Raw genomic sequence first — 17,260 nt, forward strand, 5'->3', positions numbered from 1 at the left:
TTCTGTCAATGTTAGGTAGAGAGGAAGAAGAGTTTCAGCACATTCAAAATTGTTGATCAGCACTGCCCTCCATAGTTTAAATCTGTGCTTGATAAATAATTGCAAGCCCATCATTGTCACAGAAACAGGACAAATGATAAGGAGCCATTTAACTTCCAAGGGCTATGAATGTTTATCGATACCTGCATTGGATGACCCTCTGCATATGATTATCCAGCTCCAGAAAAATGAGATACTACTTACCAAGGACAGTTGCCAAGATACATGCTTCCAGTTTATGGATAAAACAGTTGCCAGTAGTTCTTGTCCAAACAATTCGGGTTCCTGCAATGATTTCATTGTGCAGATAAATTCTTGCCTCCAGAAGAGGGACAAGCAAAAATTAATTTCGATACATATACGAGATAGAATTACAACAGCACAGGAAAAATGATATATATTAACAAAAAATGGCATGGCTTCAGAATTGGAAGACTCTTGCAAAAACCCACTTGAATAGCAAGATAGACAAAGTTGGCAAGTGTAATCAGTACAAATCCTTCCGCTGATCTACGAAAAACAAACTTTGCTATTCATCAGATGCAACTTTATTTGTGTTCATGAGACTTTTATTATCTATTATTTAGGAAGAAGGTGCAACTTGTCTGCTCCACTGATGCAACCAACCAAATCCAAGTCCAGAATCACTATTGTGAGAAATGGCCTACAACCCTCACAGAAAAAAGAAGAAAATGCAATTTCTGCAGCTAGAAATCACACTCCAAGATTTATCCACAGAAGATTGCCCTATAAATAGTAGTTCATGCCCACCTCAATTAAAGAAATATGAGGAATATCCAAGGAGACAGAAGGGGACCGGCAGTTTTTACGCAAGAAAGAGTAGAAGATATTGATCAAAAGCCTCTTTAAGAACGCTGCACTCCATTTCGCCTTAATATGTGAGTGACCTATTACATATGCTACCCCAGCATCCTTAGCTTCCAGAAGCTCCAACAGCTCGTCTTTAGCTTGTAAATCCTTACATTTTGCATCTGAAAGCTTTAACTGGATACGCCGCCTATGTTTTAGCTGGGGTGTCTCCTGCTCCTCGTACATAGATTTTAATTTCTGCAGTGCAGCTGACCTGCTGCTGCAACCTACAGTAGTTGGGGACCTTGAACTGCTGCTTTCTCCATAACCATCAGATTCTGAAATTATGAATCTTTTCCCAAACTTTTCAGATGTCCTCACAACTGCCATCCGACCATCCACAGAACCATCAACACTCCCACAACCTTCAGCTTCCAGTTGGATAAACTCTGCTATGCTCATCACAAGTGCATTCTCAACATCATATTCACTTTCTTTTTCCTGGACATCATTATATCCATTTCGAATGATGCAGCGATACAAATGATAAGATTTGGGGCCAATCCGACCAATAAGATACCTTTCATTTTGGGGGACATAAGGAACAGGAACAATCTTAACACAGACAAATACAACCACCTTGTAAAATGCCGGTAAGTTGGTTAAGAAATGGGAAAATGTGGCTGGGATGCCACTAGCTAACTCAGTGTAGATAAGACCAATCCCAGGAACCCTTACAATGCCAAGATCAGAACCCAGAGTGAGGATCCATTTCATGGGTACTTTGTTATGTACATCATATAAATACTTCTTCCTGCTACCATAATGCCAAACAAACATAATGAACGTGGAGACTGCAGAGAGCACAAGAGGAACCCATCCACCCTTGGGAATTCTCATAAAAGAAGATGAGAGGAAAATAAGCTCTATTATTCCAAAGAACAAGAAGCATAAAAGGGAAAAACCGACACTCTTATGCCATATAAAGTTGACGACCAATGACATCAAACACGTGGTCACAAATATCATAGTCATGAATGCAATCCCTGAAATCAAGGTTCCAAAATTAGCATTTTTAAGACAACAACATCAGTTTTAAACAAAAGAACTATGATCCAAAATTTTATTATAGTTTCAACTCATGGCATATGTAGGATTCAGTAAAAAATTGTTGCCACTATTGTGTGTGATGGTCAATCCTCTTCTCCACCAATGAGATGATCCGACTTTTTATAGGCATGTGTTTTCTGACCAAACCATCAAGACAAGTATTGCTAATAAAAACAGTCCATTGTTTCTATCAACAAACATGATTCACACAGATTTTGAGAGATGGAATGTCCAACTCCAACATGCTTTCTTAAGGGGGAAAAAAAGAAAAACTCTATTTCTTTAAATCAAGTTCACAATCATTCACTGTACAAGTATAATTGCATGACAATATGCAGATGTATCAAAAGAACATGATTACATATCTATATAATTATAGTATTAAATATAGCATCAAGGGGAAAAAAAAGGACTAACCGTAAGCATTTCCTATACTGTTAGTGTCATGAGAGCCAATTGTGACAGCCAGACAGAGAACCATAAGTATCCAATTTATTTCTGGGATGTACATTTGACGATCAACCCATTTTGGTTTGTGTACAATCTTGATGCGAGGGAAACATCCATATGCATGGCATTGTTTGACGATTGAAAATGTGGCACATACTACAGCTTGGCTGGCAACAATTGTAGCTAAAATTGCCATCACCAGTACTGGCCAAAATAGTGAATCTACAACAGCCGGTCAAAGCATTCGTTTAAACAACAGCAACAATGGTAATAAGAACAAAATTTATTTTCAGTGTTGTCTCTCAAGGGATAAAGCTCAAAAAAAGGTATAATTGCATTCTTGCTTAACAAGGTTAGCAACTAGAAACTGAAAGTGAATATAGAAAATTCCAGTAAGTTATAGAATTCCATTACACAGTTCTTAAAGAAAGTGAGGCCATTGGCAAACTGGTTCATACCCCTCAACTCATAATTCTGTAAAAAGCACTGTTAGCCATCTCAATCTGTTATGCATAAATTTAAATAGATTTGCCAGAACCCCTTTAGAACCACTAAGATCATAGATATTGATAAAGCCTCACAAATGTAAATATGGTGAAAATAGGAACATATTCACCATAAATGATAGGTTAATGATAGATAATTTACCTGGAATTGAAGAATAGAAACTCATGGATACTGTAGAAAAATTTTTTGAAATAAATGCAGCTTGCCCCATGTATTGCAGCACTAGACATGGATATACAACAAAAGAAAATGCAACCTGCACATAATAAGAAGTTATAAAGATTGTTTGAGGCAGCTCCATATATCTAAGCTAAAATAAGCAAAATTTTAAAGCACAATTATAAGGCCAAGTGAAGATGCAATATAAATTCTAAGCACAATCTTTTCTCTTTCAGAGAAATGTTTGAAAAGAACAATAAATCAAGTCTATATACTGAGGGACTGTTATCATTTTATGCGTGCATAGATAATTATGCTAATTCTAAGTTAAGTTTTCTGAAAAGAGCATGATTCAGGATAATTGACTTAAGTTTTTGACATCAGAGTTCTTGTTCATAGTCCTAGTTTTTACTGTCTTAATATTGGGAGAATCCAAACTGTGAATATCTGAAAAACTTCCTGAGTATATGATTAGTTTGGATGTCAAAAAAACAAGTATTGAGACTGAAGAACATTTTGAAATCTTAAAAGGAAATAAATATTCACGGAAAACATATTGCTCTCCTATCTCTAATGTCCTACATCAAAAATCCTTTTTCTACACCAATGCTGAGGAAAAGAATCCAAAAAAGGCATGAATGTTTGTTGAAGATGTGGCCAGTTTATATCATAAAAGACCAGAATTGATCAAGTTTTAAATTGGGTCTTCAACAACATCACCCTTAGATTTTTTGGGTCAAGTTTTATATTGACTCAAAATCTAACTTATTTTCTAAGAACTGGTTGCACATACCCTTACTGATGAAGCAGTGAACTGGCCTAGTTCTGCATATATAACCTCAGTTCCTGTGGTTAAGAGAAAAAGACTACATAAGTTGACAATTAAGAAGCTTAATGAGCTAAAGTAAATTCAAACTCCATATTACCGGTAATACATAAAAGTATCCCTCCAAGAGAAATCCAACCATCTTTTCCAGTGTCCCTAAAGAACTTGTAGATATAGTATGGAGAAAAAGCCTGGCGTACTCTTGTGTTCCAGTGAACAATATTGTAGGCACCAATGATGGCAATAAACAGTAACCACATAATCACAATGGGAGCAAACATGAATGCAACCCTGTGAGTGCCACGATATTGCAAAACAAAAAGGCCAATCAGTACAATGCAGGCAATGAGAACCACCATTCCTGTAGGTATATATAAGTATCAGCAACTTGAGTGATATGCACACATTTAAGATGGAAGAAGCCAAAAACAAATGGCAAATCACCCTTCCCTTTGTTCTTTTCCTCTTTTGTAGGTTTCTTGTTTCAGTGCAAGGATGCAACATAAGAAAGATCCATCAAGGTTCCACTTCCACCCCTGCCTTACTGTTAAGGGCTTAAGGCACAGAAGCTGAACATTTTAAACATAGACTCAACTGAAACCATGAAAAATGTGGCTCACCCATGAAACCACAAACTAGACCCTGATAACAAGTTAAAGCATCCAACGCAAAACTCAAGCTAGTAGGTGGAGAAGCCCAAATATCACATTAACCAATGTAATATTTCATATCTGATGGATTTAGGACTCTTTTTCTCAAAAATCACTCATGAAGTTGCAAGATCCCACCATAAAGAACACAGATAAAGTCTCCTTTTCAGATAAGCAACATGAGTAGTGAACCTCAAACTCAGCATAAGAAAGCAGATGTCAACAGAGCTGGGGTTCTTATTTCTTACTAAATTCTTTTTTGACTGTTGTCATTTCTTATTTTCTGCAGTTGAAATATAACCAGACACCTAGACCTGATGAGAATCAACTCTCAAACCTCATGAAGATATTGGAACCATACTACATGCATATGTTTCATGCCATACATATTAAAAGGTAAAATGGAAAGTCTATCTTTTTCCTTTTTTTGTTTTCTGGTTACTCACCACGATGCAAATTCTTGGCTTGAACTTGCAGCCCCTCAACGGATGAAAGGACTGAAAAGAACAGATATCTATCAGCATAGTAATAGAAAGAGATGAGGAGTGGGCAAATCAAATGTTGAGGAAATGCAAGTCACTATCAGCAACTTACTAGAAATTGCAGGTGTGAGTACACCCATGGTAATAACCATGCTAGCACAAAACAAGACTACAAGAAGCAGAGCTGTTTTCACTTTCTTGCGTCTCTCAACAAACTTCTTGAATGCAGAGGGAGGAGCACTTCTATTTGAACGACCTTCACCATGATATGTAGAAAGTTCCTCATCTGCTGCTTGTTGATTAGGAAGCAAACAAAATTTCGCATGCCTGCAAAGAAGTGAATACAGCGCAAAAATTCCTCCTGCAAACAATTCAACAGTATAACTAATTATCTGAATGACCAACAACCCAAAAATTACTTTAAAAAAATAAAGTAACAAGCTTATCAACACTTACCTTCCCCGTTATCATCCACACTCAACATGAAAACAACATACTTAAACAAAGAAAAAAACGTTAAAGTCCAAAAAATCAAGGAAAAGGCTCCAAAAATCGTGTCCTCAGTTTGATAATGGCGCAACCTCCCAGAAAATATACTTTTATAAACATAAAGAGGAGAAGTACTCAAGTCACCAAACACTATGCCAAAACTCTGATATGCCAATAGGAGGACATGTTTTCTTGGAGTTTCAATTTCGACCTGCTCAAGCAGAAAACAACATTAGACTCGATCAAACTTGTAAAAAGGTGTATATGCATAAGTTACATATAAATATCCATTCAACAAACAAATTCTTATCATTTACCCTTTGTTTGAATTGAGAGAAATGGAGAGAAGAGAAAAGAAAAAAAATTCATTTCTTTAAATTCCTTTATTTGGACATCAAATTGAAGAGAGAATTGAAGAGAAATGAAGAAAAAGGATGAGAAATGAAAAAAAAATTTAACAAAAAATATTTCTCTCCAAATTGATGAAAAATAGAGAAAACTGAAGAGAAAGGAAAGATGGGTGAAATATCTTAATATCCTTCTCCAATATAAACATAAGAAAAAAAAAATGAGAATATAATAGATATTTCTCCTAAAAAAGAAATTATATTTCTCTCCTATTTTGATAACCTATCCAAACAACATAAAATAAATTTACTATCTTTTTTTTTCTCTTCAATTCCTCCCTTTAATTTCTCTTCATTTCTCTGCCAAATTAAGGATCCAAATATTCATCTAAAATAGACTGCTTGCTGGGTGACATCTAAAATAATCCCATGGTACTAATCTTGATTATGCATTAAAACATAATCTTTATTCATTAATAACGCAAGCAATAATTTTACATCCGCAATTAGTAATCTGCATTGAAATTGAACTGGAATGAATCAAATTTCGGAAAATGTGAGAAAGTAGGATGATTTAAATTGGAAAAGAGTTAGGGTTTTTCCACTGGTTTAGAAACGGAAATCGAAAGGGACAATTACTGGAGAGAAATTGTAGAGTCATACACCTACCATGGCTGCTTCTCCTCCCGTGCCTCGTCCTTGTGTGTGTGTGATCAGAAGGAACTGAAGGGTGGTTTTTGATATATCGGGGAATTGAAATTTGTAGACTGAAACACTGTCGTAACAAACTGATCCAAATCTCGCGGGTCCTTTTTCGCGTACCGTTTGTGTGTTTCTGCTGATGCTAAAGGTGGCGTCTACAAAACTGCGACTTTGCTTTTGGATGTTCCTGATCCGACATGTGTGTCTGCCAGTAGTCACTCGGGGAGGGCAGCGGCTAATCACGGAAATTATTTTGTTGGAATTTAACATCGATTAATATTTTTGATATTTTAAATTACTTAAATTCTTTTAATTTCATATTTTTTAATTAATAATATCTTTTCAAAAATATTTTATTAATTAATTTATTTAAAATATAATATTGAAAATTAATAAATATCATATTTATAATAAATTGATTATTTATAGAAATAATTTCAATTAGTAAATACAAATATTATTTTTTAAACTTAAATATTTATCTAAATTCATTCTAATAAAATTAAATCAAATCGAATATGAAAAATCCTCAATCCTTCATCAGCCCTAACAATTAGCCGTTAATTTTTCTTGCAACCCAATTTTACTTTCGAAGATTTTTTTTATTTTTATATTTATAATAAGAGGGTTTAATTATTAGAATTTATAAATCAGAATCAGTTGTAGTGTTTCAAATCGATAAATGCTTCAAGCAGCTCAACAACCTGAAGAAGTTACAGCCGGTATCCGTTGGCTCGTCACCTAAAAATTTCATTGCTTCTGTCATTGACAAATTAAACAGGAATAGACGGGGAGCATCAACTATATAACCATATGCAGCAGTCATCGTCCGAAACTATAGAGGACAGCTGGCTCATGGGGTAACCCGTAAGGTGGCCTATTCTTCGGTCTTTGTTGGTGAAGCAGCAGCATTGGTAACAGCTATTCAGTTGGCAAGCAGCATGGGAGCTATATTTGTTATTCAGGAATCAGATTCTGCCTTCCTTGTTGATTGCCTTGAGACTCCAATTCCAAATTTGCATTATAGATGGGAATGTCAAGCTTCTCTTCAGACAAATTCCTAGCATTGTTATCGTTTACCCAGGCCCCTTTCATCGGTGAAGCGCCCAGCAAACAAACCTGTAGATTGTCTGGCTAAGCTTGCCTTCAAGGGTAAACTTCCACGTGATTGGCTTCAAGCCATTCCTTTGTTGTTTTCTCATGCCTCTTTGGCCTTGGGATTTGCAATTAAAAAAAATTGCCATTAAGATAAACAAAAAGAAAAGTTAAAAAAAAAAAGTCGTAAATATAATGTAGAAAAATTTCTGCGTACATATGAGAAATATGTGTCACCAAAAATGGTGAAAAATCTCCCAAAATGCAATGCCATTGAAGCCTATTTCTCTGTGCAAAGGGCATGCATGGCACACCGCGAAGGATCTCACAAGACGGTGATTGGCTTGCTGTGCAATACAATGCCAGCTAAATTTGATGTTCCATATGGTATCTCAATTACAGTACATAATGAAAAACAAAAAATTCACAAACGATTAAAGCCATCAGAAAAGCAAAACTTGAGGCTTATTTGCGTCTTCTGTTTGTGACCAACTCTGGATTGCCTTTTCTCATCATGGCTACAAACTCCTCGTAGTTAATTCTTCCATCCTATAAAAAAGTTCAGGGATATATAAGATACTATATTAACAAACAAATTTTAGTAATGGAACTGTTTGTTTCTGTCCTAATCCTTAAGGGAAAATCAAAGAACAAAGTGAAAAGCAAGAAATATACATTGTCAGTGTCGACTTCTGCAATGATCTCTTTTATTGCTTTTGCGTCGCCCATATTATATTTCTTAAGGGCATGTTCTAACTCTTCCATTGTGATGTACCTATAATGAGAAAAAAGAAATGATAATACTTGCATAAAAACAGGGTGATAAGTTCCTAGTAGTACGGTAAGTGGTAAGAAAGCTAAATGAGATTAGAATTACCCGCTCTTGTCCTTGTCAAAATATTCAAAAGCCTTGTATAAGTGGTCCTCTCTTTCCATTCTATTCATGTGCATAGTAGCTGTTATAAACTCAATGTAATCAATTGTTCCATTTCCATCCACATCGGCCTAGAAAAGCAGTGAAGTTCATTATTCTCAGTTGGACCAATGAATGCATCAATTTGAAGTCCAGAATGACAGAGAAAACCAAAGAAAAATGTAATCGATAGAGGGAGAGAGATTGAAAGCAAAATTTCAAATGCTAAGATGAATGGACACAATACAATAAGACACTACAAGGGCTGGAATAGATAAGCAAATATGGACCATAGCTAAGAACCATGATGGCTCCTCAATTCCTCAGGGTTTGACACGTTTTTTACGAAGTTAAGCATGCAAACTTATATTTGTACAATGTTGATCATAAAATGGGCAGCATAATGTAAAATGCAACAACTTCATCCATCAATCATCAATATCATAAATCTAATGAAGATTTCCACACCAGTTCTTAATCCTACTGACTTCCTTTTTCTAAATCCTGATCAGAAAATTTGGGCTTCAGTTTGGGACAGGTTGAATTTTTAGACTTAGCAGCAATTGAAAAGGAATGAATTTTCTAGAAGGATGACTGTCAACATCTTCTCTGTACCGCTGTAGAATGGGTATCTTTAAAGTACCATTAAGCTAATAGAGAATAAAAATTAGAACATGATCAGAGATGTTACCGCTTCCATTAATTGCCTCACTTCGGACTCAGAAAGCTTGGTACCCAATTTAGGAAGACCAGCTTTCAACTCTTCATAAGTGATTGTTCCACTGTTATCAGTGTCCATGGATTTGAACATTTCCTTCAAGCCCATAATTTCTTCCTCAGAAAGGTTTTCGGCAATTACCTGGAAAGGGAAGAAACAAATTGTTACTATAATATGATTGTAGACTGGATGATGACAATGATGATACTGATGCCCTCTACCACCATTACATGGAATGGAAGAAGATTAACCCTGCAACCAAATTTGCAGCTTGCTTTGGGATATTTCAGATTGATTAGTTTCATTAATTTGGGCGCCATGCCAACAAAGAAGGTGCAAATTTTCTACCTCTCCAATTTCTAATATTTTCCTTTTGCCCTTATAGACTTGCAGTTTTAGCTTTTGTACATTTAGGTTGATAGCATATCATCCCACGTTGTCCTTTCCTCTCCAAATGATCTTCAATACTAAAAATGATAAAAATAACAATAACATATTTAACACTTAAAGACATCTCACCTTTAGAGCTACTTTTTTAAGTTTGTTCATTGCTCTGAATTGTTTCATTCTGGTTAACACAGCAATATCAAGAGGCTTATCAGATGCATCACCATCTTCTCGCATCCATGGATGATCTGCAATGCATTTTCTGTGTCATCAAGCCTCATTCTTATTTATAGAAGTCAAGGAAATTCAAGCAAAATTTTCGACAAGATGGACTCAAACAGTGAACACTACATAATAAAAATCATATTGGCAGTTCTAAACCACAAATTAACCATGGAAGCTAAAAATTTTTTACTCATGACACGAGCATGAACTAGTTACAAGATATTGGTTGAAAACATCGATATATTGTAACACATAGGAAGGCTTGCCAACAAAGATGATTGCTTAGTGCCAAAAAGCAACACAAGGCTTCATGGCTCATGCAATCATAATGTCCAATGCATCTCCCAAATAAATACCAAAGATCACTAGCACACAACTTTTTGGCATGTGTGTGATTTTTTGAGAGCAGGAACTAAGAAAAAAAGAAATCAAACGATGAACTGCAGGGTCAGCATGTTTGAAACTTTTCAAGTGCTCTTCTCATGGAAATAACTTGTCTCTAGAAAATCATTTCCAAATGGAACTTACTTAGTACTTCTACTGCTGAAAGTCGGTCCTTAGGATCAGTTCTTAGCATCTTCTTCACAAGATCTTTAGCGCTGCTGGATACGGAAGGCCATGGGTCAGAGGAGAAATCAATATGTCCCCGAAGAACAGAATCAAATATAGCCTGTTCGGTCTCTGCATGTGCAAGAGAGGGCTGACTTCGTAAGGAAGAATAATTAAAAAAAAATTAAAAAAAGAAGAAGTAAAACAAAGTAAATAAACCACTAATTTTTAAATTTCCAATTAGTCTGTTTACAGTACATTCAAGAAACAGATCATGAATCTTAAACACAATTGAAACTCTATTATATAAGCTTACTTTTACAATCAGCAACAAACCAACAATTAATGTTCAGTCCAATATAACACATGAATGGCATCAACATCATGTTATTAATCCAGCATTAAGTGTCAATAGCCTTACCTCCCCAAAAGGGTGGGACCCCACTAAGAAGAATATACAGGATAACCCCAGCACTCCAAATATCAACCTCAGCTCCATATTTTCGATGTAATACTTCAGGAGCTACATAATATGCACTTCCAACAAGGTCTCTAAATACATCACCTGCAATTACACAGACTGTAGAGTTCAAGCCCATCACCAGTAAGGCCCTCAAAAATAACAGTGAAAGGGAAAATGCATTATAATGGTCAGAAGGGAAGACGCTCTCATATTCTGAATTCAGAGATACAAGGCACAAGTCAAAATATGTTGTCACAACAAGTTAAAGCAATGACTTGATATATTTGTAACCAATAACTCTTGAAAAGTTAACTTGGTATTAGAACTTGACTGATATTTCACACCTCACTCATACTAGAAATTACCTCTAAGCTTTCTACTCTTAAGGATATCCAAGGATTTAGAGCACCAACACATTTATTATTTGTTGATAGCCAATAACCTTCATTCTCATCATGTTAACGTTCAAGTCAAAGAAAAGATAGGAACATATAAATAGACTGATATCTTTATCTCCCTTTGAGCCATATGTCATCCAGATCTTCAACTGGCCCCACAGTCTAAACTCTAAAGACATGAAGCAATTTTCAACATCATAATCGCTGAAAAGGGAATGAAAAATACAACTCTAAGAATAGACTTTCTTTTACTTTTTCTTTTTTTCAACCGAAGCTAAGAATAGACTTTTGGATCATAAGACAGCTAGGAGCTAAATAAAATCTAAGAAAAGAACCGGAACACATTACAAGCACCGTAAGTAATAACTTCACAACCCTTTAAAAGAAAGAGAGGGGGGGGGGGGGGGGGGGGGGGGGGGGTGTTGGGGTTTGTGTGGTGTGGGGTGGGGGGGTTTGGTTTTGGGGGCGTGGAGGGGTGGGATGGTTGTGGTGGAAATCTGATTTATTACTAAACTGCCTGAATCCCATTATCAAATTGCTTTACTAATGCATATTAGGAGGTTTGGCCCATTCAAATTCTAACTAAACCCATGGCTTATTTCCGTTTCAGTTGTTCATTATATGGACATTGTACTTGGTCTAATCAGTTTTTGGTTAAAGAGTCACCGAAACATCAGTACCTAACCTCAAAGGAATCCATTCATAAGACCAAAATTCACCTGGCTTAAAGAACACAGAGAGACCAAAATCAGTAGCCTTCAAAGGGGAATTCTCATCGGTGCTTAAGAAAAGGAAATTCTCAGGCTTCAAATCCCTATGTACAACTCCCATGGAATGACAATCATGCACAACAGTCACGATCTGCCTGCATAGATTGGCTGCTGCCCTCTCTGAATAATGACCCTTAGCTATGATCCGATCAAACAACTCCCCTCCCGCGCATAGCTCCATCACCAAGTTCACCGAGTGCCTATCCTCATATGCTCCCTTTAGCTCCACTATATTCCTGTTAAAAACAGAGAAAGGGAACTGAAATTCACATTTTCACTTCAAATTGAAAGAAAGATGATCTGTCCAATATTTAATAGAGGATAGACCTGTGACCAGTGAGGTGATACATGATCTGGACCTCGCGGCGGACGTCCTCAATGTCATCGCGGTTGATGAGTTTGCGGGTGGCGATGGATTTGCAGGCGAACTGCTGCTTGGTTTCCTTGTGGGTGACGAGATAGGTTACTCCAAACTGGCCGCGGCCCAGCTCGCGGCCGAACGTGTATGTGTTGCGGACGTCCTCCATGGGACGACCGAGGACTCGGCCCACAGCGGGAGTGGTGGAGGAGGGGCGATTGGAGGGTTGCAGTGAATGCGGTGGTGGAGGGCGAGGCGGGGGAGAGGCGGATGGTGGGTGGACCGTGATGCCATTTGGAGGAGGAGGGAGGCGGGAAGCGGCGGAAGAGTCAGCGGCGTTAGCGCTGAACGTGGAGGGGAGGTGGCTGCTGCAGTTACCCATTTGGCTTGGTCAAAGATAGTCAGAGGAGAGATATCGAAAGAGAAAACGCGGAATTGAGAAGGTTAAATGTTGGGACCTTGGCTCTTGAGGATTTTTCGGTGTTTTGTCCTGAGAACGGAACAGCGCGTGGAATGACATGATGGGCTTGGTAGGTGTAGGTTGCCGTGCGACATGTCCATTGTATTTATATGTATATATATTTTTTTTCAGAACTTATGTGATAGCTATGACTGTAATAAAAGTAATAAATTATAATTTAATTTTTAAAATTTATTAAAATTTATAACTTAAATTATTATAATTTTAAAATAATTAATTAGATGAAAATATCAAATTTTTGTGCGAATTTATAATTATATTTAATTCTTTTAATTATGGGTGAAAAATTTAAACCTTTAAAATTAATTATAATTGTATTCAATAGATTAAATTGAATTGAAAAAATTAATTATAAATTATAATATAATTTTTAGAATTCATTTAATTAATAAAATAATAATAAAATAATTTATTATTTTAAATTTTTTATTTCAAATTTTCTTTATTACATAAAATATATATTAAATAAAATATATCTAACATTTATTTATAATTAAAATTTTATAAAAATATTGATTGAAATTAATTTAATAAATTTTGAAATCAAGCAAAATAAATCTTTATATAAAAAAATATAAATATTTTACGAATCTCTTTTGCCACAGTTGATTTTCATTTATATTTATTGAACTTTTTTCAAAGCAAAATTTTCTAAATCAATTCAATTTATTTTAAATTACTAAATCAATCTATTTAATTCTATTTAAAATCAATTTTGTTAAATAAAATGAAAAGAATAATTATTAAATTTATTAAAATTGAAATCAAATCAAAATTTAAAAAATAAGGACTTTGTGGTTTAGATTAACAATTAACCTAATAGTCACCTCTAGTGTGACATATTACAATATATAAGATATTAATTTATTTTATTATCTCGCTAATTATTTATATATATATATATATATATATATATATATATATATATATATTTGTTCCGAAAGCAATTATCATAAAGATGATTTTGATTTTAATACTACTCTGTTACTATTATTCAATTTAGATATCAAAGGCCTCCACTTACTACTTTTTTTGATAAAGCGAATGACAAAAAAAAAAAAAAAAAAAAAGAGACGATTGCCCTCAAAATCTTATAATTACTTTAGAGAGAAAGTTTGTATTTTTATATTTTATTTTTAGATAGATAAATTTATTTTGATTGATTAAAAAAATATTAAGTTACTTTTAATCAATAAAAAAATTTTATATTTATATAAAAATTTAATTAAAAATAATATAAAAGTATATTTTATATGATAAATAAATAATATTTAATTATAAAATTTAAAATAATAACTTTTGTTAATTAAATAAAATTTTATAGATTATATTGTAATTTATTATTAATTTTTTTAATTTAATTTAGTACTTTTAAATACAAACGTGTCAAGTATTAAAAATTTAATAATTTTTATGTAATATATATATAATCATAAATTCATGTGAAATTTTGTATTTTTCATTCAATTAATTTTTTAAAATTAAATAATTAATTTTTTTATATTTTAATAATTTAATAAATTAATTTTTAAAGTGTATTTAGTAAAATGTAAAAAAATTAAAAATTAAATATTACTCTTATAAATTTTAAGGGTGATTATTAATTTCTAAAAATATAAATATTAATGTATTTTTTTAAATATTTAAATAATATTAATAAAAATTAAAAATTATAAAAATAATAATTACTCTTATTAGCTAAGCACTAAACGCCCTTTACTGTTAACATCAACGTTAGCTTACCATAATTAATCAACGTATTTCTTAAATTTTTTAATATTCAAAATGCCCCAATGGTGGGACGGAGAAACCGACGCTGGCATCGGCCCACAAGAATCCATTCGGGCTCTGTCCTCAAGGAGAAAGTGCGTCCAATATCTAGGTTGGACGCTCTTCGAAGCGGCCGATTCTCAATCTCCATGTGCCGGAATCCGAGTCGGGATTTTATTAGGAAATTGATGTTGGTTCCTCGAAACAACTCGCCAATCTGAACAACCCAGCTGTGGATCCGACAGGCAACTAACTGGAAATTCCTGAAAAAAAAATATAAAGGACTTCAAGTTACCCGAGAAGAATTGACCAATCTATTATATGAAATCAAACAAAATAAAGAAAAAGATTTCAAGCATGATTGTCAACAATTTCATGCTCAGGACTGTTTAGATCAGTTGAGCACATGGGATTCTTCTCCTAAAAAGAATCAAGCTTTCCTTTAGTCAATGGGTTGGCACCACTTTTCTTACAAAAGTAATGCCCCAAATTCAATCACTTCGCCGTTATCAGTATCTTCCCATCACTAGTCTTATAACTATAGCACAAGTTTAAAGAACCCAGAAACATACAGGGTGCTAACAAAGTTTTCAAGAAATAAAAGCTTAACAAAAACCCCACAATAAAACTTCCAAATTAAGTTTAAAAAATTGCAGAAATTGGATCTTTTCCGCTTCTCTAATGATTAAACTTAAAACCCAGAAAAATTCAGATTAAAAATAATAATAATAACGAACATCAACAATAATTGAGTTGAAATTTGAATTAACAATTCAAAATCCAATCGCAAGTCAATTAGGAGGGAAGGGGGAATTTGGGAAAAATTGAGCTCTCGAAGCAGCAAAAGGCCGCTAATCTAAATGCATTAAAAATGGGAAAATGTAGTTGTAAATTATAATAAAGGGTATTTTGGTATTTTAGATCTCACTAATAACGACTTAATTTTAGGAGTGTGTTTGTTTTGAGTGTAATAGAGTTAAAAGTTATTTTAGTACCATTAATTGTTATTATTGTAACTCTCATTCCGTTTATTTTACACCAAACACACTCTAATTCTAATATTAGAAATTAAATTATTAAACTATTAAAATATTAAATTTAAATTATTTAATTTTAAAATTATAAAGCTAAATTACAAGTTTGATCAAATAAGTGCAAATAAAATATCTTAAATAGTATTTCTTTTTAATATTTTTAATTATATAATTAATTTTAACTCAACTCGAAATGTTACAATTTTAGAAACGACTCTAATAATAATAAACTAAAATTTATTTATAAATTATGTTAAAATATATAATATATTTTTAAAAATTATATATATATATATATATATATATATATATATATATATATATATAATCAATTCCTTATATAACTTCAATTTAATTTTTAATGAATTTATAAAATTAAATTAAAATAATAAAATAATTTAATTCAATCGTATTGGTTGACTATAGTTCATTACCAATAATATTTAAAATAATACCTTTTTGAAAGAGTAATTATCTAGCTCTCATAGTGTTCTTTTTCGTTCCCACTATTATTAATATTTTTCAATTATATTTTACGTTACAGATAAATTGAATTATATTTTATAAATAAATTGGATCAGAAGTTAAAACTCAATATTTTTTTTTAAGTTAATAATTCAAAACAATAATAATTTAAATCATTGGAATTCAATATGATTATAAATTATCGTGTTATTAATCCAAATAAAAAAAATTTGGTGAATTTTATTTAATGTATGACAATAAAATATGAGATTTATTTAGGGGTGGACCCATTATTAAATATTGAGGTCAATTTTTAAAGGTATTTTTCTAATAAATTGCATTGGTTAAAATATAAATAATTTTATTACCTTATTGTCTAACCCAAATTAAAATATATTAAAATTTCAAAATAAAAATATTTACAATGCAAAATAATTTTTGACCAATTCTTAGTATTAGATAACATAATATTAAACATTTACCGGTAATAATATATAACATAAAAAAAAAAAAAGAATGTGTTACTCTTTTTAAGTCATGTAAATCATCTATAAGCAATTTATTTATTTAATTATGCTAAAATTAAGGTTGAATAAAAAAAATAAAGATTTACATAGATTTTAAAGTATTTATTTAATTTTTTTTTCTATTATCCCTTTTTTATATCTTTATTTTTAATATTTTTATTTTTAAAGTATTTTAAATAAATATGCACACTTATAATATTTAATTATTATTATTATTATTATTATTATTATTATTATTTTATTAACTGTTAAAATATTTTTTTATTACAAAAATATCTCAACTGCATGAATTTATATTATAATTACAATATATCACAATTTTTTTAAAAAAAAATTGTTAGCTTTCAAATGGCTTTATAAGATGGAAAAATAAACATAAAACAGTCCTGCGTTTGCCGGGAGTCGAACCCGGGTCTATTGCTTGGAAGGCAATTATCCTAACCGTTGGACTACAAACGCTAGCTGATGAGACTTCCGGATGTATTTCTTAAATCCTTTACACTTCTCCATTTCCTCTTCTTTTACCGTTCGTCTTC

General features: G+C 32.9%; 2 protein-coding genes, 1 non-coding gene and 1 pseudogene across 5 annotated transcripts; 1 reads left to right on the forward strand and 3 right to left on the reverse strand.

Moving 5' to 3' along the window:
- LOC131174714 (uncharacterized) overlaps nt 1-17,260 on the forward strand; it is an 83,270-nt pseudogene that overhangs the window by 38,744 nt on the left and 27,266 nt on the right.
- On the reverse strand, nt 301-6,856 carry LOC110664119 (potassium transporter 3). Of its 2 annotated transcripts, none has more exons than XM_021823671.2 (9): nt 6,539-6,856; nt 5,490-5,733; nt 5,146-5,394; nt 4,998-5,048; nt 4,002-4,262; nt 3,869-3,921; nt 3,058-3,172; nt 2,377-2,631; nt 301-1,895 (listed from the first exon to the last, which is right to left on the reverse strand). In XM_021823671.2, the coding sequence occupies exons 1-9, from the start codon at nt 6,839-6,841 to the stop codon at nt 787-789; spliced, it is 2,640 nt and encodes an 879-aa protein (XP_021679363.2). In that variant the 5' UTR covers nt 6,842-6,856; the 3' UTR covers nt 301-786. The 2 variants fall into 2 exon arrangements, with proteins under 2 accessions (XP_021679363.2, XP_021679362.2); XM_021823670.2 differs by having other exon boundaries at nt 6,533-6,844.
- Nucleotides 7,837-12,993, reverse strand: LOC110664120 (calcium-dependent protein kinase 1). Of its 2 annotated transcripts, none has more exons than XM_058138252.1 (9): nt 12,417-12,993; nt 12,039-12,325; nt 10,880-11,038; nt 10,438-10,590; nt 9,817-9,932; nt 9,271-9,438; nt 8,544-8,671; nt 8,342-8,441; nt 7,837-8,215 (listed from the first exon to the last, which is right to left on the reverse strand). In XM_058138252.1, the coding sequence occupies exons 1-9, from the start codon at nt 12,827-12,829 to the stop codon at nt 8,132-8,134; spliced, it is 1,608 nt and encodes a 535-aa protein (XP_057994235.1). In that variant the 5' UTR covers nt 12,830-12,993; the 3' UTR covers nt 7,837-8,131. The 2 variants fall into 2 exon arrangements, with proteins under 2 accessions (XP_057994235.1, XP_057994236.1); XM_058138253.1 differs by having other exon boundaries at nt 10,880-11,023; nt 12,417-12,992.
- TRNAG-UCC (transfer RNA glycine (anticodon UCC)) lies at nt 17,112-17,183 on the reverse strand. The gene has a single exon. It is a non-coding gene; the product is annotated as a tRNA-Gly (tRNA).

This window comes from Hevea brasiliensis, chromosome 16 (genome assembly GCF_030052815.1).
Source record: "Hevea brasiliensis isolate MT/VB/25A 57/8 chromosome 16, ASM3005281v1, whole genome shotgun sequence".
NCBI classification, from domain to species: Eukaryota; Viridiplantae; Streptophyta; class Magnoliopsida; order Malpighiales; family Euphorbiaceae; genus Hevea; species Hevea brasiliensis.

Coding starts and splice junctions, on each gene's coding strand:
- LOC110664119 (XM_021823670.2), bottom strand. CDS start 6,841: ATGTTAAATTCCAACAAAATAATTTCCGTGATTAGCCGCTGCCCTCCC. Junction 5,395..5,489: donor TGTGGATGATAACGGGGAAG/GTAAGTGTTGAT, acceptor AATTGTTTGCAG/GAGGAATTTTTGCGCTGTAT. Junction 4,263..4,997: donor AGCCAAGAATTTGCATCGTG/GTGAGTAACCAG, acceptor ATATACCTACAG/GAATGGTGGTTCTCATTGCC.
- LOC110664120 (XM_058138252.1), bottom strand. CDS start 12,829: ATGGGTAACTGCAGCAGCCACCTCCCCTCCACGTTCAGCGCTAACGCC. Junction 10,591..10,879: donor GGTCCCACCCTTTTGGGGAG/GTAAGGCTATTG, acceptor TTGCACATGCAG/AGACCGAACAGGCTATATTT. Junction 8,216..8,341: donor CAGAAGTCGACACTGACAAT/GTATATTTCTTG, acceptor ACTTTTTTATAG/GATGGAAGAATTAACTACGA.